This window comes from Tasmannia lanceolata, unplaced genomic scaffold (assembly GCF_043159265.1).
Source record: "Tasmannia lanceolata isolate RefF3 unplaced genomic scaffold, GAP_Taslan_0.1 ptg000015l, whole genome shotgun sequence".
Taxonomy (NCBI): Eukaryota; Viridiplantae; Streptophyta; class Magnoliopsida; order Canellales; family Winteraceae; genus Tasmannia; species Tasmannia lanceolata.
This window is the reverse complement of record NW_027518692.1, coordinates 39,629,284-39,654,642: the sequence shown is the minus strand read 5'-3', so window position 1 is coordinate 39,654,642 and position 25,359 is coordinate 39,629,284. Positions and strand designations below refer to the sequence as shown.

The following is a 25,359-nucleotide window of genomic DNA, read 5'->3' as shown; positions in this document are numbered from 1 at the left end:
TTTTACTCCATCAATTTGGCACGAGTCGCCTCTTCTCACCGGAGCATCCAAAGGCCTACGTTGGATATGTCCAACCCATCTTAAGCGGTGCTCTCTCATCTTCTCATCAATTGGAGCCACCCCCACCTTTTTACGAATGTTTTCATTTTTAATTCTATCTAGCCTTGTGTGGCCGCACATCCATCTAAGCATTCGCATCTCCGCTACACTCATCTTATGCACATGCTGCTTCTTCGTGGCCCAACATTCTAAGCCGTACAGCATAGCTGGCCTCACAGATGTCTTATAAAACTTTCCCTTCAACTTGGTAGGGATTTTACAGTCGCACAGAACTCCAAATGTCATCTTTCAAAAACAAAAACAAAAAAAGGGTGTGTATTTGTGCTTATTCTAGTATTTCCTGAAATTACATATTAAATTTCCATCACTTTCATAGACTTACATGATTTTTATTGGATTTCCATGGACTTCCATATACTTCCACAAAGTACTTCCACTTCTGTGGGGACTGAAGTTCATACCAAAACTGACATTTGAAACCTTGTCAAAGAGTGGTGGGCAAAAGTCGTGGGAGCCCATCTAGGGCACAGATATTTTACCAAAAATGATGATACACCACGTCTCCTAGCCCAACTCCTTTTGTTAATGTGATTGTTGGGGATATGTTTCTCTTGTTATTTTGTAACCCATTTAAGGGAATAAAGAAGAGAGTTGGTTGTGTGGGCCTCAACATCTTTTCTTTTCTTATTTCTTCATGTAGATGTATCTAGGAAGAGACAACATGGAGATATTCCTTGTGCTCATAACTAAGAAGCACTCCGTTTAACATCAAGGAATATCAAAGATGAGAGGTTGAAGCTGTCATATCAGATCAAATATTGTTTCTGAAATGGGTACACTCTGAGATAAAGAAAAGGATTTTGTGAGTTCAGAACTCAAAATAACTTCACTCCATAGCTTTGTTGGCTAGTAACAAACAAAAATCTTCTCCACATAGAAGGTATAAGAAATGCTACAAACTTTAGCTTCACTTGAAATAGGGTAAGTTGGAAAACATAAGTATTCTTTGGAGGGAAATAAGCATTATCTAAGAAAACTTCACCGTCATTATAATTTACAGTTCATTTGCCATCACATTAGTTATAATTTGATAACTGAAAATTACACTTAAAATAATGTTTTCGAGCACTACTTAAACTGAACACTCAAAAATATAAAACCTAAATAAGTAGGGAATAATTCAACGCCATAAACAAGAACCAGATGCATATATCTTACTATCTAATTATCATTTTTGCACCATCACACCACCATACAAATAGGGTGCCACAACTAAAGTTGTTCCTACGCATTCACCCAGATGACCTAGGACAAACTATCTGCTGTTCTGCATGAGAAATAATAAGATTGGAATCAAAACATGATATAAACACCATACATATAAAAAAGGATATGTTCTTAAATTCTAATCAGCATATGATGCATTTATACCACTAAAGCTTCTGGCTCTGAACATTTGTTATCTGAAAGAGAAGTGTATCAACGTTTTGAAAGAAAGGCATAAATTAACATATTTCAGCACTTTTTTACCTGATAATCAATAGTAAGCTTCCCATGAACTGCCAGAGCACATTTGGTAACAATTTCCTCCGCCATGTCCATCATGCTATGATAGTCCGAAAATGCTTCATACATCTAAACCTTACGCTAAGATTAGTAGTGATCAGGGTGTTTGTCATTGAAAAAAAAAAAATTGGGCCTTAAGAAATAACATAAATATAGCACACAGTAATCTCAGTACGGAAATAAAAATAAAAACAAATGTTACCTCAATAGTCGTAAATTCGGGATTGTGGCGAGTGGAAATGCCTTCATTTCTAAATATCCGGCCCATCTCGTAAACTTTTTCAAACCCCCCAACCTGTCACTTGCAAATATGAGACGTTACAAAAAGATATCTATCAACACTAGAAACTCATGGCAGTAAAATACTGCAGAATATTACATCAAAAACCCCCCTGGAGATTTGATAGATGGTTCGACGAACTGTTCGATTGCTTTAAAAATAATTTGAGGTTGTGTTTCATCGTGTGCAGTGTTCTGCTAATCAGGTGCCGGATGGTTTAGCTAAAGTAGGATTTTCCAAGGACTCTCTAGCACTCTTTGATTCTCTCCCGCTGCGATCCCATATTTTTGTATTGTTATGTGATGTTCTCTCTTTTCTATGTTGTACTCTGACCATCTCGGTCTCTCTTTTAATATATAAAGCTATCATTTTCAAAAAAAAACATATGGTGGGGATAAAGGACGGTCGTGATAATACTATCCAACTGCATCGATACAAATGTATGAATCAGTGTTTTCAAAGGCATTCAAGGCACCTTCAAGAGTGAGGCAAGGCACACCAAAAACACCTCAAGGTGCATAGAAAAAAATTAACACCATAATGGCGTAGTCCCATGGGCAAAGGTGTAAAAAAATGTTTCAAGGCGTACATGCCTTTCCTTCATCAATTTTTCATTGTCCTCGTCAGATATAAATTTAGGAATGATATCCATAGTTTTAAATTTCCCCCTGACCCTGGCACAAAACGATCAAAATATTTCCGCTTTCCTCCCCACCAAAACAGATAATGAAACCGAAGTGCATATCAAAACCAAAAATCGTAAGTGTATTGGAGGCATGTTGTATCATTATGTGTCATATATGTACTTATTTATATGAATTGAATGTGGAATGTAATATATGTACATATTTATATGAATTGCATCTGAAATGTGGTATTTATTAAGTTAAAATACATGTGAACAACATATGTCACTAGGTGTTCGATGTTGTTAAACCATTATGGACAGTTGGCTTGCTCATGCTGTAGTTTCTATGTGTGTATTGGTGCTCATTCTAGCATTTCCTTAAGTTTTATTTTAAAATTCTATCATTTGAATAAGTTTCCAAGCGTTTCTGTGATTTTATAGGATTTCCATCGGAATTTCCATCTGAAACCAAACCGTTTCTTTTCCGTGGCAACCAAGAGACCTGTCTCGAACCTAAGCATTATGAGCATGCCAATAAGAAGGAAATTTTATTTTGTCGATAGCAAGTACCCGTTTGCTTTGTAAATACTGGTGTCAATATCTATAAGACGTGATGCTGACTAACAAATCATACATCCTAAAAGTAGCCATGTTTAATTGTGATCTACTTTCTTAGTTTTACAAGCCACCCAAAACCAAATCGTTTCTTTTCCGTGGAGACCAAGAGACCTGTCTCGAACCTAAGCATTCTTATGAGCATGCCAATAAGTAGGAAATTTCCAATCAAAAAAAAAAGTAGTAAATTTCATTTTGTCGATAGCAAGTACTCATTTGATTTGTAAATGCTGGTGTCAATATCTATAAGACGTGATGCTGCCTAAAAATCATACATCCTAAAAGTGGCCATGTTTAATTATGATCTACTTAGTTTTACAAGCCGCGGACCACACAGTACACTTCACTCCACCTATTCAATTGTTATACCACCCATTTGGAAGCACAATATATTTTGTCATATTTTTCATATCCATCAAAAGTAAAAAAAATATAAATTTTGCAAAAACGAAGGCACATAACAAAATTGAAGTGTGCGTTTGCAACAAGAAAATGTGACATAAATAATTGCTTCCATTTGCAGTTTCTTACATTTTGAAATGAAAAGGTATAACATAAAAGTATTGTAGTGTGCGTCCAAATGGGAGAAAGTGGTAACAACAAACCATGGAGAAATCATTAAAAACAAAAAAAACAAACAAACAAACCATGGAGAAAAGGATTCGATAGGAAAACATCCGTAAATGTTGAGGCAATAGACAAACTTACCAGCATCCTCTTTAAGTGGAGCTCTGTCGCGATTCTCAAATAAAGATACCTTCTAAGTGAGTTATGGTACGTAACAAATGGTCTAGCTTCTGCACCACCAACAGCTCCCTAGATGACAAAATACCCATCTCCTTAAGATGAATACATATTGTATGCAAGTCATAGCTAGTTAACGCAAACATATAGTTGTCTCAACTATAAGAATATACAGAAGCGTAAAAAAATAAAAAAAATAAAAAAAGAATATACAGAAGCACTTCCATGTTAGGATTGAATGGAAGACAATGATGGCTTTTTAAAAAAACAAATAAAATCCACATGCTCATTGGTCATTATAGTCATATACTCTAAAAAATGTATCTCTGAGTACAACAATAAAATTAACTATAATTACCGTACAGGAAATTTGATTTGAAATCCAAGCATCATTCATATACAACCAAGAAACGAGGAGAAAGTTCAGATACTGAAAGAGAAGCAAAGGCAACCATCCGCCGAGAAGAGAGGGACTCCAGACAACAAAAATACCAAGACCAAAAGTCAATGCAAAAAGAAAAATGAAAAAATAGTCAGTATTTTAATATGGTTCAGGTGCTTCAGCCATTGTGTTTGTTTATAAATATGTGTATGGTGAGAAGTGAAACCCCATTTAATGAGGACCTAGTACTCAAGGTTCTGAAATCGGAATCGAATCGTAAATCGTAATAGGGTTCGAACCCTATCAAATCGTAAATCGGATCATATTGAAATGAATTCCATATTAAAATCACAATGAGTTCTCAAAATCCAAAACAAACAGAACCTAAATAATTTAAACATGGGAAAAGAGAAAGGGGATGGGAGGGGGGGCTGTTAAATCATTTGATAGATTTCCATAACAAGGCCCTGTTTGGTTTGGATTAAAACCCATATGCCCCATATTAAGTATGTTAATTATATGAAGATTATAGTTCTCAAAATCTAAAAGAAAAAGGGCCTAAATCATTTAAATGATTTCCATATTGAAATCACAATCAGCTCTCAAAATACAAAACAAGCCTAAATCATTGAAATCACAATCAGTTCATAAAATTCAAAATAAACAGAAAAAAAAAAATCATTAAAAAGGGAGAAAAAACACCCCGGAATAGACAAAAATAACTTGGAAAAAGATATGCTGAAGCAACCATCAAATGTCCCTATTTGTTTTGGATTTTGAGAATCGATTGTGACTCCAATCATTTTTCAGAATACATAACAAACAGCACCCAGATCGTTGTTCAAATAGGAAAAAAACGCTGCAACAGAAGAAAAAAACTGCGTCCGGTATTGGTAATAAGTGGGAAGGATGAGAAGCAGAAGAAGGAAAGAAGAGGAGAAGAATAGAGTTAGGGTTTTCTTTACTTGTTTTTAGGTTATAAGTTGGGGCGAGGGGTTTATATACGATTTATTTCTAATCGTAAAGGGACGATCACAGAAAAATAAGCAAAAAAAAAAAAATAGAATCATAAAAATCGCACTCGAATCGTACGATTCAATTTTAAATTGCACATTTTTTACGGAAAATGATTTCTCCTTCCGATTTGAATCGGTCAGCCCTCGATTCGATTTGAATCGTACGATTTTAACAACTATACTAGAACTAAAGGAGGCCTTGAGCAGTTCTCTACCGCCAGTAATCAACCAGCACTCTTGCTTGAAATTGGAGGCATTCGGCGGAGCCCATGAGCTCCAATCATACTCGATGGTAAGAACATATCCCTCGGTAGCAGTCGCAGCAAGTGCACTTGCAGATAGATTATTGGAATTTTCCCCATAGGTTTTTTATGCCCAAAGTGCAACACTTCCTTCTCTAGAGATGTTATGTTTCGTCGCCTTTGCAGCCTAGCTAACATAAAAACTACCTCCCATCCACAACTACCATTCTTATTGGATCAAAAAATAAATGCCATAACTGACCTTTTAGGAACTATGCATGAATGAAGTTGTTTCATAGCCCTCTGGAATGAGTGGAGAAGTATGTGTGGCATGGCGGACACGTATCATGACTTGGTGGGGCCCCAAATATGGCACTTTTGCTTGGATTCGACACAAGTAGGCTACTGGGTAATGTCATGGGGAATGGGGATGGATAGCATAGAACGGATATGTAAGCCACTTCTAGTGTATGTAGGGGGCGATCCTGTTGTAGCCGTTTAGGGGACAACTTATTCCTTATTTGGCAGTTTTTGGAATAATAAATGTCAATTTTATTTAAAAAAAAAAATAGCCGATTAGCCCTCTTCTTACTCTCATTCTAAAGATACCTATAAACTTCACATGACGCTTCCAGACACGTTCAAGAGGTACACCTGGAGAAAGGCGCATAAGACAAGCAATGATGCACACACAAAAAAGAATGCAAGACCTGTGAGAGGCGTACGCCTTGGGGCGTAAGGGGTATTGAGGCGCACTAAGGTGTACGCCTTCAACGTGTTTTGGGGGCATATAATACCCATTACATGAATCAAAAAAAATTATTGCTTGATTTTCAAGAGATTTAAAGAAATCCTGATTTCCTCATTACTCCCCAATCATTCAACAAAATCAATATCAATCACGTCCGATGAATTTAGTGGTGGATTTGTTGGTTATTGACCATTTATTCGAAAGGTGAGTAAATATCCCTATTTTCTACCTTTTTCAATTCTACCTACAGTCCTTAGATTTTTTATTTTTTACTTTACTTTGCATTTGTTGTTTGTCGAGTATTTTGGATTTGTGGAGTTGTGAGATGGCTGAGAAAAGAGATTTTGCATATATGTATGCACGTGAAAAGTCGAGGATCATCTTAGGGGATATTATATACGAGTTTTGTGATTAAAGACACAAGGGGGTATTAACCGCCTCAAAGATCACTGGCGATAACAAATCATGCACCAACTGTCCTGTTGTGCAGGTATCTTGTATTCTGGCAGAGATTTCATCACCAAGGTTTCAAGTTTCAGTTTCAACATGTGTTTCGATCATGATGGAAATGGAAACATGCCGGTTTCAGATGGAATGTTGGTTTCAGATGGAATGTCGGTGGAAAGAGTGTAAAATCATAGATATGTATGAAAACATAGGCAAATGATGGACATTTAAGATGAAACTTCAAGTGATATAATAAGCACAAATAATTACTAAAAACCCATCACATCAGTGAAAACACACACAATGGTTTAACAACATCGAACACCATTACAAATACTTGATACAATGTTTAGGAACGTTGTGGTGAAGTCAGCCATAATGTCGTAGGATTGGCTAGAAACATTTTACAACGCCAAACATTACCACATACCATGAAAATGGCATTGACACCCTTCAATTATAAAGATGTAGCACTGAGCATCATAGTGGCCTCAGAACTTTCAACCAATTATGTTACTCCATAATTCACTCATTAAAATCTCAGAAAAAAAAACTGTCAATAAGTATTTACGGTTTAAAAAAAAACGGTGAATAATTATTTAGGGAACTTCCTAGCTGGAGATATATGACAATTGTTACCTAGATTTATTATGATTTCCATAAGGGCCTTTTCTACTTCTAAGGAAGGGTTCAGAAAATCTATTCACCACATCATAAGGCCATTATTGGCTTTGTTCACAGTTCTTCTAAAGCATTTATGTTTGAAAAGACTAGAAGTTGAATAAGGCTTGTTTAGGATCAAAAAAAAGTTCCTTTCCATAATAAAAGCACCATCTCCGGGAGAGCAAAACTAATATATTTATCACTTTATTGCAGTTAATGGTTCAGTTTTACCTAGGAAAACACTAAATGGAAAATGGTAAACTATAGGTGAAGCAATACATTCAAAACCACTTCAGATGAAGAAGGATCATGAATCAGCCCATGCAACTGAAGAAGACTGATCAATTGATTTTGATATAACAACATCTATACATGTGGAATAGATAAACAAAAAAATGTTTTCTGACATTTAGATTGTAGACGACACAAATATACATAACATTTAGATTGTAGACGATACAAATATACATAGCAGTATTCAGCAAGTTGGTAATGCTAGGAAAGCCATTTTTAGAAATCCCACGAGTCAATCACTGATGAGTGAGTTGATTCAGTTTTTGCCCTACCAAATCAATGAAAAAAATGATTTGGCTCAGCTGATTCAATAAAAAACCCATCACATCAACACTGGCTCGCCCTAGTCGAATCACTTTTACCTTTGGCAAGTTTTTGTCTGAGTACAAGTTTCTAAACATTGGATGTATTGCTGTAAAGAGTAGAAACAGTTCATCAAGTATGAGAAAGAGTAGATGCAAGAAATAATGTCGATGAAATTGGCAAACCTGAAGAACTGGACTGTCAACTTCGGTAAACTTTAACGATTCCATCGTTTTTCGTATCTCCGACACAATCTAAATGAACAATGGAGAAAGTTAGCACAAAATGCTACAAATGTAAAAAATAAGTATAAAATGAAATAATGAAACCAATAAAAAATATAGACCAAGAGTTCCAGATGAGTGGTTGACCATTAGTTAACTATAACTTCGATCACATCGTACTGTTTTCCAATCGGAATACAGACATGTAGGTTGATTAATATGTATGTCTCGGCTGAGATTGGTGTTATCTTTTTTTTAACCTGGAAAAGAATGTGGCCCCAGGGCAGACATCAAAATATTATAGATAATAGGAAGGAGCCAAGAGGAGGACTGACTAATTTACCTAGAGAAAAACAGAAGGGGAAATACAAAGGCCTAAAAAACAAACAAAAATCTTGGGGAGTCCCGTCTCCCGCCCTTACTCTCCAAGCCCTGAAGAATGAGAGATAACAAGGCAAACAAGGCCTGAGCACCTACTCACAGCCTGGAGATCGTCACGAAGAAAGTATCCTGAAGACTTCCCCAACCGGGTTCTGACACCAGAAATCTGCCCACCTCTAGGCGAACTGTGATTGATTTCTGAAAGGAGGCCTGGTGAGGGCTTTTCAGGTTCCTCGATGAATATATCTTCCAACAGGATCCTGCCCGACAGCATGGCCTAGTCATGGGCTCTGTCACATCGGGTGGGGCTCCCCCTACTCTCCCACGAAGAGGGTCGGGAGTAGCTAGTTTGGATGAGAGAATAAAGGATATTCTGGATAGATCGAGGACAGAAATTGGTGTTATCTTCCTGCCCCAACTAGTGAATGTGTCGCTGCATGTCGTATAGCTAGCGTGCTGCCCTTATTTGTGACTTATTGTGCAGAAGCTAGTTACCCGCCTATTCAACGAGTGTGCCTCATTAATTTGTGAGGATTGGGTTGTTGTGTTGTCCCATGTGGACTGTGGTGATGCTTTGTGTGTGTGTTTCTTCGGACTATTGTGTAGCCTTTATGAGCGCTATTGTGGGATATTTTGTAGGCTTTTGTGTGGGTTGTGGTAAGAGTATCATTTGGTTCATGAGCAGAGGTGATTGTAGAAGAGGATGTGGTCTTACTGGTAGGGTACATGGTCCTGAGTTGGGGGAGATCGTGATAGTAGTAGATGTGCAGAGTTTCATGTGATGTCTGAAATTGGGTGCAAATTGATGTGGTTAAGGGTGTCAATTTCGGCTCGGGCTCGGAAGCTCGCTCGAGCTCGGCTCGAAAAAAGCTCGGCTCGAGGTCGGCTCGAATCCTTAACGAGCCGAGCCGAGCCGGCTTGCTAGGCTCGTTAAGCTTAACGAGCCGAGCCCGAATTAGGCCAGGCTCGGCTCGGCTCGGCTCGTTAAGGCTCGTCAAGAAAAACCCGTATAAAAGTATTCCAAATATAATATAAATAGTCGTAAATATAATATAAATATAATACAGCTGTAGGTATAATCATGACTTTTTTTCTGTAATCATGACTTTTTTCCGTAATTGTAATAACTTCCTACCTTTTAGTTGTATTTTTTTTGTAATTGTCATAACTCTCTACCATTTTTTGGTAATTTTTCATTTAAAACTTTATACATTCACTGCTATTTTACTTTTTCTCGTAATGATTACTTTTTTTATTATTATTTCGCTTTGCTGTGATAATCCAAACCGTCCATTTGATATATATTCGAGAATATAACCCAAGCTCGATAGGCTCGCGAGCGGCTCGCGAGCCCAGCCGAACCTGACCGAGCCGAGCCTGGTTCGAGCCCGAGCCGAGCCCGAGCCTAGCCTTTGAGCTTAACGAGCCGAGCCGAGCCTGGCCAAGCTCGGCTCGGCTCGGCTCGTTTACACCCCTAGATGTGGTTGAAGACTTTTATCAAAGAGATGTGTTCCACTGTTGACAAGCACAATGAAGTGAATTTCGCATTGTTCTTGAGCAGGTCAAATGCAACCTAATATCTATTCTGTTTGTGATGTCATAGGATCAGCTAGTGGACATGTTTACGAAGGATCTTGATCGAAGTTAGTTTAGTAATGTGTTCCAAGCTGAGCATGGATGACATCTATGCTCTAGCTTGAATGGGGTTAAGAGTTAAGTTAGTTTAGGCTAATTTATGTTTATATTTTGGTATAATTCTGTTTTTAACTGTACATTTTATTTACATTATTAGGATGTGACCCATCATTAATTGGCTCCTTGGCATTTTATGTAATATGTAAACTTTATAATTATAGGGGGTGGGTCTGTAGCTCAATTGGCCTGAGGCTTTATAGTTTATACCTCAACCTTGAGGTCGTAGGTTCAACCCCAACTTACATACCGAAAAAGAGAAATTTAGATCAGAATATACAAGTAGTCATGGGGTAGAATTTGAATCTCCACATCTCCCACGAATTCTATCGCCTTTCTTTTATTGATCTTCTCTCTTCTTTCATAGGAAGTGCTTGTGGATGGATTATTAAAAGTTCAGCAGTTCTATAGATACACTCTCAAGGAGGAGAAATAGGCATGGACAAAAGAGGGTTTGATCCAATCTTCTTGTCACACATGGAGTCCAACAATGAATAAATAACTAAAAAGGATAAAGCTGTGCTTCTAGAGGACACATCATGGATGGACATAGGATTGTGGAGGAAGTAGGATTAGATGAGAAAGGTGTCAAGCTCAAGAACTTGACGCAAACAAAAGTAAATTTTCAATTCATAAAGGATCATGCTAACAATACTATTTTTAATTCACTAGGAATAAAATGGAAGAGGAAGATGGTCACTTGTAATTATAAATTCAAATTAAAAGGCAGATAGCAATTATATTACAACCTTAGCTCTTGTTCGAAATACATCAGCAACCTCAGGATTTGCTATCATGTCTAAGTATCTGAAAAATCAAATAAAAACAGAATAAGTTATCAAAATAGGAAAAATAAAAATGACTATACTCAAACTAAAGAACACAAAATTTTTACATCAAATCTAAAACAAAAAATAGATAAAAAAAGGAGAGGGAGAGAGAGAGAGAGAGAGAGAGAGAGAGAGAGAGATTGAAATGATGGTATACATAATTTCATGAACATTAAAGCAAGATTTAGAATGGGCAAATAAACGTCACACAACTTGATCATTATAATCCCGATTTTGAATTTCCACTGAAACCGACACAAAACGACTCCACAGAAACGCATACCGAAACAAAAAACCAAAACCGTAAGTGTATTAGTGGTATACTACACCAATATGTGTTGCATAATTATATTCATATGAATTGCATGTTAAATATGATGTATGTAGTAAGCATAAATATTAATAAAAATCACATGTGAAATGTGGTATGTACTAAATCGTGGGATGTTAGATGTTGTTAAACTATTATTTTGGGTTGTTCCGCTTATGTAATGGTTTTTTAGTGTATATTTGTGCTTATTTAGCATTTCCTGAAGTTTCATCTAAAATGTCCATCATTTGCATATGTCTCCATGTGTTTTCGTGATTTTATAGGAAATTTAACAAAAATTTCATCCAAAACTAACATGTTTCCATTTCCATCATGACCGAAACAAATACCGAAAACCATGATAGTAATATGAAGGCATAAAATGTCTAGCGATTGACTTCTTGGGCAAGTCTTGACCATACTTAACTTCAAACTATCAATTAAATACCACTAAGAATGCAAGATAGAGTTAATAATCCGTTTGCATTTTTCAATACATAACAAATCATACTAGAAGACAGTTTTGAGCCTAGAGAGTATAGCTACATGGACAGTGGGACCTCACGGGTCACCTAAAAATTCAAAAAAAAAAAAAAAAAAAAAAACTATTTATTTATACATTGTGGAACAGCGAGAACCATTTGGGGCCAGATCCTCATAAGATTTGGCACTGCATGAGTATTCCCGCTCTGCTTATCCCAGCTTCTTGATAGTTGAGTGTTGGGAGTTTGTGCCTTGGCCTCCTAGGGTCGGTTCCTTTTTCAATAAGAAGAGGGGTGTAGGAAGACAACCGGACACGCGCAAAAAGAAAAAAAGCAACTCGTCTCCAAGCTGATTGCAATGCTAGAAAGCTACGACTCGTCCGGGGATTCTTCCTTTTCAGATGAAGGGGAGCCCCATGACCTCAAAGGAAAAAGGAAAGGTGCCCGAGACGAGGGCCTGGGTATAGGTGAAAAGCAAGCTTTCAAGAGAGTGGGCTACAATAAGAAGAGGAGGCCTCGAAGGGGGAAGTGGCCATAGAATACCTGAAACTTCAATGGAAGAAGCTTCAGAAGGAGGCCAAAGAAAAGGAGAAAGAGATCGAAGAGCTCACTGGAAAGAAATCGATAGAAGAGTGTTGTATACCAGTCTACGAATTACCAAACTTCAAGAAAGCTTTGGAAGGGGAAAGAAAAGCTTTAGACACTGAGTCTAAAAGAGATGATCTCCAAATGGAAGAGACAAGTGAGAGCCACTACAAGGGGTCGGCCCTCCCTCGAGATTCCTTGGATGCAGACCTTAGTGGCAAAATTAAGTCGTGCTTATTTAGGGTTGAGCAAGGCTCTGAGGAGGAGGCAAAAGTGAGCCCAGGGGAAGAGGAAAAGGCTATGTCAGAGGAGTTTGAGGAGATGTAAAAGGTGAGAAGTGCCTTGGGGATTGGTTTCAAAGAAAATGTGGAGAAGACCTAGAAAATGTTCTTGGAAATTGAGAAGAGGGATGAGATAGAAAAAAGGGGAAAACGTCGGGACGTGGTAGTAAAGAGCTTAAGGCTCTTATGGAGTGATAAGGAATTTTGGGTCTTTCAACTTTTTCGTGGGTGGTGGTGTGAATAGAAGTGCATGGGGTTTTTTGTTGTTTTGTGTGTTGGCTGTTATTATAGGCTTGGTGACGAACCTCGCTGGGAGGTAAATTAGGAAAATAGATTTTGGTAATCTATCTGATGTTCTGGATATAGGAGTCAATTATGAGGTTGACAGGGCTGTGCGTTACTGCTATCCAAGAGGTTCTGGATATAGGAGTCAATTATGAGGTTGACAGGGCTGTGCATTACTGCTATCCAAGAGGTGCTTGAGGGACCTTGGTCCTTCACTGCTCGTGATCTTTCTTGATCCCTCGATGATCAACATATGATGTTATCAAATGGTCTGGAATTTTCTAATGCTGGGTGTGTTGGTGGAGATAGTTCCGAGTGGTACTGACTTTAGGGGCTCTAAATCTAGGAATGGATACAACTCCAATATCTCTACTGGAGGAGCATTTTGAGGTTACAATTGGGAGTTTCAAGATGATGGTGCTTTACTTTTTCTTTTTCTTTTTTATGGGCATTGGAGCACCCTTTGGGTGCGTTTGAATTGTTGGAATCGGTATCGGTATTTGATACCAATTTACGCGATTCCGCCATTTGGCTACGTTTTCCGAATGTAATGGTAAACGATATTTGATACCGGACGGAAAAAACTAGGGAATAATCGGCGTGTTTTGTTACCCGCACAAGGGGGTGGTATTCTGATTCCCGGAATGAGAAAGGCGTCAACCCAGATAAGGTGGTCTCTCTCTCTCTCTCTCTCTCTCTCTCTCTCTCTCTCTCTCTCTCTCTCTCTCTCTCTCTCTCTCCATTCTGAAATTCTAATCACTTCTGCCATGGATGTTAACATGGATTTGAACATGGATCGCCTTGCTCTCATCAACGTTTCTTCTGAGGTCGATTGTCTCAACGCTTCTCCTTCCTGCTCCTTCGAAAATCTGCAATCTTATGGTACTGTTACAATGATGCCGATCTAGGGTTTGGTCCTATATGACAGATAACGTTTTCGTTGTTTGTGAAGATTTAGGGTTTCTGTGTTTTCATTGCTGCTTCAGCTGATGTGTATGTCATGGTTCTGATTGTCACTGATGATTAGCACTTGTTTCAATTGATTGTTATAATTTCTTTTATGATTTCTTTTCCTTTTGATTAATTCCCGATGGTCAATGGAGGAAAATTTCTTGGTGTTCTGTTTGGCATTTAGATGGCATATCCCAATTTCCCCATTCTGCTATTTAGATTGAAAGTTCAGTAGAAGGCAAGAGAAATGCCCAGTGGCTTGCTTGCAAAGGTGTTTATGAACCAGTTTGCTTCGATTCCCCATCTCAAGCAATCTGTCAAATTTCAAGAGATGAAGATGCGTCTGCTTTTCTCCTGAGATACCCTAATTTTTCATAATGCCTAAAAAATAATACAAGACAAATTATAAAAGCAAGTGTTATTAATTGTTAAAAAATTTGATTCCATTCCAACGATGTTGTCACGTTACCAAACGCTAGAATCGGAATCACTATTAATTCCCTAGATAAATTCAAGTACATACACAAACGCTAGAATCGGAGTCCTTATCCGTTTACAGAGGGAATTTGAATTGGATTGGAATGTGATACCAACACCAATTCCCGATTCCGGCAATCCAAATTCACCCTTTTTGGTATCCTTTGTTATTATGTAAAAGGGTGGGACTTCTTGTCCCCAACTCTTGTAAATCTTCTGACTACGAATAGATTTGCCAATTTTCAAAAGAAAAAATCTCAACATATATCAAACACAACTTTCTCATGCATATAGGGAAAAAGCAATGTTCTTAAAAATGAACTCACCGCTGACGATAGCGCTTATCCACATCAGTTAGGCCATGATATTTATCGGGTAATGGGAGAAGGGATTTTGTAAGGATTTTAAAAGATTGGACGAGAACAGAAAGCTCCCCTGAAAAAGCAAAAAAAAAAATGAAAATTGTTAATCCAAAAACTCAGGCAACAAAAGAAAATCATATTATCTTATAGCAATGAATCTCCATAAGAAACAATTTATCAGGTTCACATTAAGATAAAATAAAAATAAGTGGAATAGCATATCCAGTTATGAATACAATTAATGATGGTACAAAAGAAGCAGATGACAGGCTACAATATTAATATTGATCATCAAAATATTCTCTCACACCTTTCTCAGTCCTCTTCATAGATCCCCTTGCACCTAGTATATCACCAATATCAACTAGCCTCTTCAACTGATCAAATTGATCAGGTAGAAGCCTCTCTTCCTCGCAGTAGAGCTAGAATGAGGTAGGTAGACATTAGTATAGTGCCTTGCTAAATAGAAAAGGTGCATAATATATTCCAAATATTACAATTTCCGAGAGCTGGAGAAATTTTTTTACCGGCGTTAAGCAAATTCAAAATTGCAAAAGTCAATCAATCAAGAGAAATGAAATCATCCAAAATTTGTAAGATTGCATGCGGACAAATGAGCTCCTAACAATGTGAGGTAAAATCAAAATTCCAAATTCCAACAGCCAACAAAACAACATAAGCCAAACAAACAACTAAGAAATCCAGATACTAAAGAGCAAGAACTGCTTAATGTGCATGAGTCTTTTCAAATGGATTCATAGAATTTGGTTATTAGCTACTACATGTGGCAGTAGCTATTCTCATCAATGTCCCAGTTTCTTTGAGCCAGATGTTCAAACAGAAGGAAAATCGCAACAAGCAATTAATTTAATAGATCATAGAGAATCATATTTCATTCAGCATTAAGGGTGTTATGAAAGAACAAAATGCTAAGAACTATTAATCATCAGAACTCTAAATGATTGGCTGAAACAAACTTGCTTATGCAGGAATCTCATCCCTAAAAGGCATTGTATATTTATAAATTTTAGCTCAATATTATATATGATACCATAAAACAATACTCTCTTTTTTTAACAAATGAAGCTTTATTAATCGAAAAACACCAAGCTAGCCAAGACTGGTGAAAGCAAAACAAAAAAGAACAGCTGAAAAAACAAGTCTACAATCTTTGCATCTCATGTCAAATCTTCAAACCCGAGCAATAAACCCCAAAAATTAGCCAACAAATTGACAGAATTGTTTCATTCCCTATGAATATGAGAGGAGCACATGGGATCCTGCAAAATATCAAACATCTCCCTAACATAACATCTGAATCCTTGATGCTTCGTTTGGTTGCCATTGGGTTTTTATTTTCCACGAAGTTTGTTGGAGAATAGCTGCCACGTAGGACAAATTCCTTTTTTGGTTGCCAAAATAGCATTGGACTTCCCTTTTACTCCCTTGGATGTCTCCCATATAATAATTGCTTGTCTGGTGACATGGACTCCTTGTCCCCTCTTTATGACTTTTGGTTGAATTTTCTAGGGAATTGTGCTCTCTCTCTTCCTTCTCTCTCTCCTCTCTCCCTATATTGGTAATGACACCCCTAGTTATTCTCCTACTCTCAGAGTATATGCCGTGCAACCAAACACTACTTACACTATTCTCCGAGTTAATTCTAGACAGATCAAAATGCTTGCCTCCTCCCTTTTGACTTCATAATCCACTACTCTCCGAGCCATCCCGAGCAACCAAAGCACGGAGGAGGACTCCTCGCTAAGCCCCTGGAATATGTTGAGGGAGTCGCCTTCCACCCACAGCTTTGCCACGCCCAACTGAGGGACAAGCTTCACACCACACAAAACCACCCACACTTCCTCCTCAGCCACATCACAATCACCACATGAGCCTGTGTAAAATATGACAATCCTGGTATTAAGATTAGAAAACATAGCCTCAATGCCCACCATTCAAGTAGTAGAATTACTCCGGGTAGGAAGTTTACTGCTGCCATAAAAAATCATCGTAATTCATCATCACTTAGTCGGGGGAGCCCAAACCTCAGGGGTACTGATGAGGAGGGAGGGGGGAAGAACTTTGCGGTAATCTGCATCCAATTGCTTATAATGTCTTGGACCACGACGCCAGTAAACCACTTAGCTTTAGAAGTGTTATGACACTTCAACAATGACCTAATTAATTATTCTACCAAGAAGATTAGATTTATATTTGAATATCAGCTCGTTTCTATTCTTCAACATGATCCATAATGTTGATGGAAAGAATTTTCAACAAACATTCAAGAATTGCCCATCAGTATGTGCCACCAGAACAAAGAGAGTTCATGGACGAAAATGTTGATATGTCAAGACATGCATTAAATGGGCTGCAGAAGTAACTGAATTACTAGATGTGTGGGATTCTCCAGAGGTCATCCACAAAAATATGCAATCACAGGAGTCACATGTACGCCTCTTATTTAGTTGGTCCCATGGTCCCTAGAAGGATTTTACCACAAATAACGAACCACAATAATGTTGTTGCACTGGAAGAAGTAGGGCAGGTCCAAATATTGGGGGACCTTGAGCCATCATGGGTGCCAGCCAATGAATAATATAATTTAATAGAGAATATGCCAGTACACTCCAGGGACCAAACGCGTTCATCAGGATACTCAACAATAGGGGAATAATGATCACCAACCAATGTGAATATCCTACAGAAATCATTGGAGATTCTCAGGAACATCCCTGCACACAGAAGCGGTGTAATAAGCCTACGGGAGCTCTCAACATCAATGTAATCGGCAATCAAGGCCCCTGAGTCGTTGGCATGAGCATTTAGGTTACGGAAGGATGTGACGAGTGCTTCTCCACACCAATTGACCAACCAAAAGAAAGTATTCACACCAGTGCCCACACAGAAAGAAAGGTGAGAAGAGAATGTACGATATTCAAATATCCAAGATTTGGCCATGGGAGATCCGTCGGCCACCCACTCTTCAACCCCAAGACAAGGTTTCCAATTTCAGTTTCAGTCTCCACGAAAAATGGAAACGTTTCAGTTTCAGTGGGAAATTTGGGTGAAAATCTTGTAAAATCACGAAAATATAAGAAAACATATGCAAATTAGAAAATTTAAAGATGAAACTTCAGGAAATGCTATGATAAGCACATATACACACTTGGAAACGAATTAAATGCACAAAACCAATATATATATATATGGGAAAGGTGTGCGTACTCGGTCGAGTAGATAAGCTTATCTACTCGGTCGGGTTAAAAACAGTGGGGGCCCACATTTTTGGGGTGATCCAAACCATTCATTTGAAAGGCCCTTACCTAGATAGGGTGTCCACAAAAAATCAGCCCCATAGGATTATCCTAACCCATCCAACAGTGGAGGGAAAAATGGGCAGATTTGTGGACAAGCTGTGTTTGTCCATTTTTCCCCATTTTCCCCTCCACTGTTGCATGGGTTAGGATGATCCTATGGGGCCGATTTTTTGTGGACACCCTATCTAGGTAAGGGCCTTTCAAATGAATGGTTTGGATCACCCCAAAAATGTGGGCCCCCACTGTTTTTAACTCAACCGAGTAGATAAGCTTATCTACTCGACCGAGTACGCACACCTTTCCCTATATATATATATGAGGAAAGTGAAGCTACACCGCCGGCTTAAAATACAATTGGCCCACATTGTTTTGGTGATCCAAAGAATTCATTTGATTGGCCCTCACATAGATAGGGTGTCCACCAAAAATCAGCTCCATAGGATCATCCCAACCCTTCAAACTGTGGAGGCAAAAATGGACAAATTTGTGAAGGTTTTTACACGTTCATTTTTGCCTCCACAAATCGTAGGGTTGGGATGATCCTATGGAGCTGATTTTTGGTGGACACCCTATCTATGTGAGGGCCAATCAAATGAATTCTTTGGATCACCAAAACAATGTGGGCCCATTGTATTTTAAGCCGGCGGTGTAGCTAAGTTAGCTACACCGGCGGTGTAGCTTCACTTTCCTCTATATATATATATATATATATATATATATATATATATATATATATATATATATATATATATAATGGTTTAAAATCATCGAACACCTAGTGACATGTGTTGTTGTGCAGGTCTGATAATCTAGTACATACCAAATTTCACTTATAATTCATATAAATATTTATACGCCATATTTCACAATCAATTCATATAAATATAATTATGTAATACATTCTGATATAACATACCACTATTACACTTACGATTTTGGTATATGCACTTCGGTCGTTTCGGTTTTGGTGGGGATGGAAACGGAAACATTTCAATCGTTTCATGTCAGTTTCGGTGGAAATTAAAAACCATGGCCAAAGGCACATTCCAACTTTTTTCACACTTGGAGTATATCATCTTAGCCCATAGCTCCTCTCTGTTGGTGAGACGTCAGTCCGTCACCATCACTATTTAGCCAGAAGGGTCGCATATTGGGTTCTAATAATTTTTATGTTGATACCACCATCCGACTTTGGTTTATACACTCTCTGCCAATCAACCAGGCAAAACCTCTTAAAGGTGGTATCAGCATTCCACAAGAACTTACAATAGACCTTGTTGGTCCTCCCCGTCACAGAAGGAATTCTATGACAAAGACGATTTCAATGTACCTATCAATTTCCTCAACCTACATACCTTACCTCGTCATAGAAGGAATTCTATGAGGGAGACTGTTTCAACCTACCTATCAATTTCCTCATCCTACATACCTTACCACAACTTTGATGAATTAATGATTTGAGAACACATATTTCTCCCCTATCTCTCTTCTTGTTCCTTCCCTCTTCCTCTATTCTTCCTCCTCTCTTCCTCCCTTATTCTTATTCTTCTGCTATTATTGTTCTTATCTCCCCCTTCTTCTTCCATTTTCCCCTCTATCTTCTATTTCTCCTCCCCTGGGCCACATCAGATCTTTTCCGAAAAAAGGGGGCTAAAATTTTAGGGAGAAATCCCCAACATTCCCACAATAAATCTCGGAAATGCATGAGATAAAATATGACCATTTTCTGCGAAAGATCCTTTGCTAAGAAATTATTGATCGCTTCGCCAAAAATCTACCAAGAGAAACTTTTGAAGCACTGGAGCCAAAAACAGAATTTTTTCTCGAATTTTCAATGTGAACTCAACGAAAACACGACAACGCAACCTCAGACAATCACCAAAAATTACTCATAAATCACATAATCTATGTGATCAAGAGTCTAGGGTTGGTCAAAAGTCCGGTCGTACGAGTGCTGAAATTAGTCAGAGGGCCCTATGATGATACCTAAAAGTTCAAAACTCGAACTTACAGGAGCAGCGGTCCTATTGTCGTAGGATGAATGATTGAAGATCCGTGGATATGTAGCTTTAATACCAACTGACGTAGGACAGAAGGTTGATCAATGATAAAGGTCCATGAAAGGTTCTTGAATTATTGAAAAGTATCTGGAAAGTTCTTGAAAAGGTTTACAAAAAGGGTCAAGGGAGTTAAGATTTGATAAGGAATAGGTAAAGAACATAAAGAAATGGCAAAGATCGATCAAGATTGGTTATATGGGGGGAGATTGATAAATTTTGGTTCTCGAGCAGTTTGGTGGTTTATAGGTTTTGTAAGGGAAGAGATCATGGAGTGGTTTGGGTTGAAAGGGACATGGAAGGAGGAAATGGGAAGGGGAAAGGGGATGAGGAAGGAAAAAAGGGAAGGTAGAAGAAAATGTGGAAAAGGGGAAAGGTAAAGTCAAAAGAGAATGTGGAAAAGGGAAAATAGGAAGCTGAAAGAGAATGAGGAAAAGGGAAGGTGAAAGAATGTGGAAAAGGGTGAAGGCAAAGAGTAGATTGGTACAAACACATGGATTCGTTGGTAATTTTGGAGAAACTTTAGGAGCTCAATGTATCAATCTTCAGGTTTTAAAGAACTACAACCAAACCCCAAACAGATTAAGCGTTCAAAAGGCCAATGGCTGTCGGTGAATCAAAATATCAAATCCAAATGCGATGAAAAGCATAAACAATCTGATCTCACCGGTGGATATGCGCATCGGCCTCAAACCTCGCGTGAAGGATGCCAAGAGAAGTGGCAGAACAGCCGGAAAGTCGTTCAATCGAAGTAGATAGCCGTCGTCACTAACATATAGAGCCGAGGAGGGGAAAATATGATGTAGAGATGATCGTGCAAACCCAAGACAGCAAGGAATAGATGAGGATCAAGAGGAATAGATGAGGATCAAGAAGAGAGAAGAAACAAAGAGAAAGATAGGGAAAAGGGGAATGTTGTGATGAATAGTCCCTAAATCAATCTATAAGAGTACCTAAAAGCTGACGGGACAGCATGAAGTGATGGAGATCTTAGAAGAACGAAGCGGGGGCGGGGGCGGGGAAGCGTGGGGTCTAGAAGAGTCTAAGCTTGGGAGCGCCATGGGAGCGTGTATGTAATATTTTATTTATATATCTTTCAAAATTCAAGTACATCAAAAAATAATAGTTTCTAACCATTTTCATATGTATCTTTCAAAATTTAAGTACATCAAAAAGCAGTAATTTCTAACTATCTTCACCATTTTCATTTACGTGTACTCGTTCCTCGCGCTTTCTGAAGATGCGCAAGCCTTTGTGCTTGCTCCAAGGAAGTACTTTGAAGAGTTGGAGAAGTTTGATGTAAGGAAATTGGAGATGGTGGGACTTATGGAGTAATAGAAGCAGGTGGGAGCGTCGTGGGAGCGTCATGGGAGTGGTTCCTATCTCTTTGGGGTCGCGGTCCCTGGAAGCTCCTTTCTAAGGAGCGCCGAATCGAGGTTCCGAAGTGGGAGCGGCACCCCGAGGGAAGATTCCTACTTCTAAGATGGAGATAATCAAGAAGAAAAGGGAAAAGAGATGTAGAAGAATAATGGGGGAAAGAGGGGGAGAAGAAGGGGAGAAAGGAGGGCTGGTGTAACCGTATGTTGCAACCAGTCACACGGTTTGGGAAGAGGATCGGACCGTAGGGAATAGTAGGGAAAGAGGGAAAGAGGAAGAAGAAAAGAGCTAAGGAAAGAAGAGATGGGAGAGAAGTAAGGAGATGGGAGGAAAATATAAGAGAGAAAAAGAGGGAGGAAGGGAAAACAAGGAGGAGAGTTAAAAAAGACAGAGAGAAGAAGTGGAGGAGTAAAGGGAGAATGGAGGAAAGAAGATAAGACGGGGAGAAACCAACCTTGCGCAACAGAAGTTTCTCCTTAACGCTAAGGAGTTGGAGATTTTTCTCCACTTCCAAAACCATGATAGGGGATAGTGCACGACTAATCTCAAATCTAGGGTTTTTCCCTTCCCTTGACTCTATTTATATATGGATAACTAAGAGCAAAGTGGGCCCTTCTAAATGCGAATAAGTTATATCATAACTTAAGTGAGTGGTCCCACCCTATGAACCAATAGGATATAATTTAAGTCATTATACATGAGTTAAATACCCTCACTTAATAGCAAAAGATAAAATAATCACTCGAGGGTAAAATGATCAAGCTAGGGGATGAGATGAGGTAGATGTGGGCCCTATATGATGTGGACAACCCCCACATCTAGGCTCCCAAAATAGCAACAAGCTAAAATAATGAGTGCTGAAACTACTGCTCTATTATGGCGTGCGCCTTGATGCGAATTCATTTTATTAAATATAAATATACAGATGTGAGGGCATGCATGTCACTAAAATAAGAGTTGTAGACATGTATGGAGAAGACCTCAAGTCCTCAAATATACAAATTTGAACACAAAACAAAATGCATTGCTACTCCCTATAAATATAGATGATTCAAGAAGAAAAGTATACGATAAATTAATATTTGTATGTCTTTGCAAGAATCTAAACGGTGGAGAAACAAAACGTACCTGAATTGTCCCTGAATTATCTCTTAGAGGTAAGAAAGCGAGTTTACCAAACACCTTACGAGCAACAATTCTTCCAGCCACTGATACCAAATCCTCCTCACTACTTGACTCTTCGCCATTTCCCAAATGTCTATACAAATCTTGCAACTCATTTGCAGTATGCGTCCTGTCCCATTTATAAGCATACGGCTCGTGACCCATGCTCTTCAATTCTTCCACCTGGAAGGCATGGTAAGATCACTGTCCAAAGAGACAAAAAGGATTTCTAGAAAGCGTAATAAAATCACTCTCAAGGATACAAAAGAATTTCCAAGTCATGGATATTGCAGAAAATATGAAGTCCATCTAAAAAAATGAAGCAATCGACTAGGAGAAAAGACAACAATGAAGAAAATATGGTCAAAGATTCCTCTACTTCTGATAACTGTTAAAGAGTTTAATATAGGTAGATTTATCTTAATGTTTTAGTGTTACTTTGCTGGTTATTTCTACTGTAATTACATTAGTGGGGTGAGGCTCATCATGGATGGCCCTAATGGCACTTTATTTACATTAGTAGGAAGGAACCCATCAATTGTTCCCTTTTTCTTATTATTTCTTCTCCACTCTTCCTCTCTCTCTTCTTAATTTTCCTTTCTCCATATGAATTGGGTGTGGAGGTGATCTATCATGAAGTTTAGCATTTTATTAAAGTCATTCTAGATCTTGTCCAAGATATAGAAGAGGTAAATTCTCCACTTTGAAACCCTAATGACTACCATTTGGGTACTTGACTCTAATCCAAGTCCAAATCCAAAACAATCCAAACCATAATCCTCTTTCTTTTATTTTGAAACCAAAATCCACCAATTAACCCTAATTTCAACCCCATCTTCTAATCTTATTTGCGTTTGAAACCCTAATATCCTAGCCATGTTCTTTCAACTGATTCCTTCAAGTACCGTAATATCCTAGCATGTTTTAGTGACTTTCATCATCTTTATTCTGTCATTATGTTACATATTAATGGGCACTTACGTAATCATGTTTATACAAATTTGATTAATATAACATTATAACCAAATGATGGTTCTTCATTTTCCAAAAAACCAATTGGTGCTTTGTTGATTTTGTCTCAGTCCCCAGTAGGCTGAAGGTTTTTGCTTCTCAGAATATGACATAAAACTTAGTTGAAGAAGCTAAAGGCATCACTCCAGATCAGCTTATAGCCATGGAGAAAGTCGATAAAGGACTAGGAGGAGGGATTGATCTTCAGGCTTTTCCGGATGCTTCAACTAGAGGAATCTGGGGAAAATTAGCGAATAGATGGTCCATGTTGGGGTCCACGCAAAAGCAAATCATCCCACATCAGAAAAAACGGGTGGATGAGGATGGGTTATAAGGGAATGGGCACCCTCCCTCTAACAGCTAGCTTTTAAGAGTGAGTTCTACCAGAGTCCCAACAAGTAGTATCAGAGCTCAAGGCGTGTTAACCCACGTTTTGCCTCCGAGGGCGGAAATGTCCCTCGGGGAAGATCTTGAAAACCCCGGTGTAGTTATCTTGTGGTTCCCACGTTGCCGCCGCATGAAGAGGCGAGATTGTCCACGTTGCTTCCACGTGGAGGGCAAGATTGTTGGGGTTCCACACAAAAGCAAATCATCCCACATCGGAAAAACAGGTGGATGTGGATGGGTTATAAGGGAATGGGCACCCTCCCTCTAATGGATAGCTTTTAAGGGTGAGTTCTACTCGGGGCCCAACATGAGTCTAGTACCCCTGAAATTCTTTTGACTTGGTTGCATCGAACATCTGGTCTTCTTTCCAGGTTGCAAATATACCCATCGACAATTTTGAGGTTATAATCCTGCTGCTGATGAACTCAAATGTGGAACGGTTTATACAGGTGTGGATCGATAAATCAGCTGCCATTCAAATATATATAGAGAAAAGTGTATCTACTCGATCGAGTAGATAACTTTCCCACTCCGTCGGCTTAAAATACAGTGGGGGCCCACATTGTTTGGGTGATGCAAACCATTCATTTGATGGGCCCTCACATAGATAGGGTGTACCCAAAAAATCAACTCCATAGGACCATCCCAACCCTTCGATTTCTGGAGGATAAAATGGATGGATACCTTCACAAATCTGTCCATCTTTTACCTCCACGGTTCGAAGGGTTAGGATAATCCTAAGGAGCTAATTTTTTTGGGCACACTCTATATATGTGAGGGCCGATCAAATGAATGCTTTGGATCATCCAACCAATGTGGGCCCACTGTGTTTATGGCCGAAGGAGTAGATAAGTTATCTGCTCGATCGAGTAGTTACACTAATCCCATATATATATATATATATATATATATATATATATATATCAATATCTTCAAATCATTTAAGGGTGGTTAAGAAGGATTTTGTGAAGGAAATCGGGAATCCTGTAATTTGATTCAGGTAGTTAGTGGTGAGGATCGTAAGCATGTGGAGCCCAATAACTGGGATATTTGCCCAATGGGATTTTTAGTGATTTTATTTCCATATTATTTTTTTAATGGTAGTTCCATGTTGTTTAGCTTTGGGGATTTTATTTTCCATGTTATTTCAATTGCCTATATAAGGGCCTCATGTATAATGTATTAGACAGTT

The 25,359-nt window shown here is 38.5% G+C and overlaps 1 protein-coding gene across 3 annotated transcripts in view; it reads right to left on the bottom strand.

Annotated features, from left to right (window-relative positions):
• Window positions 1-25,359, bottom strand: part of OVA5 (Lysyl-tRNA synthetase, class II) — a 64,075-nt gene that overhangs the window by 35,950 nt on the left and 2,766 nt on the right. For all 3 annotated transcript variants that reach the window (XM_077355952.1, XM_077355953.1, XM_077355954.1), the window contains exons 2-9: window positions 22,734-22,952; window positions 15,162-15,273; window positions 14,816-14,924; window positions 11,038-11,095; window positions 8,177-8,245; window positions 3,858-3,965; window positions 1,829-1,921; window positions 1,591-1,695 (exon numbers count right to left, since the gene is read on the bottom strand). In XM_077355952.1, the coding sequence (XP_077212067.1) occupies window positions 1,591-1,695; window positions 1,829-1,921; window positions 3,858-3,965; window positions 8,177-8,245; window positions 11,038-11,095; window positions 14,816-14,924; window positions 15,162-15,273; window positions 22,734-22,952 (873 nt within the window). The remainder of the gene's footprint in view (window positions 1-1,590; window positions 1,696-1,828; window positions 1,922-3,857; window positions 3,966-8,176; window positions 8,246-11,037; window positions 11,096-14,815; window positions 14,925-15,161; window positions 15,274-22,733; window positions 22,953-25,359) is intronic.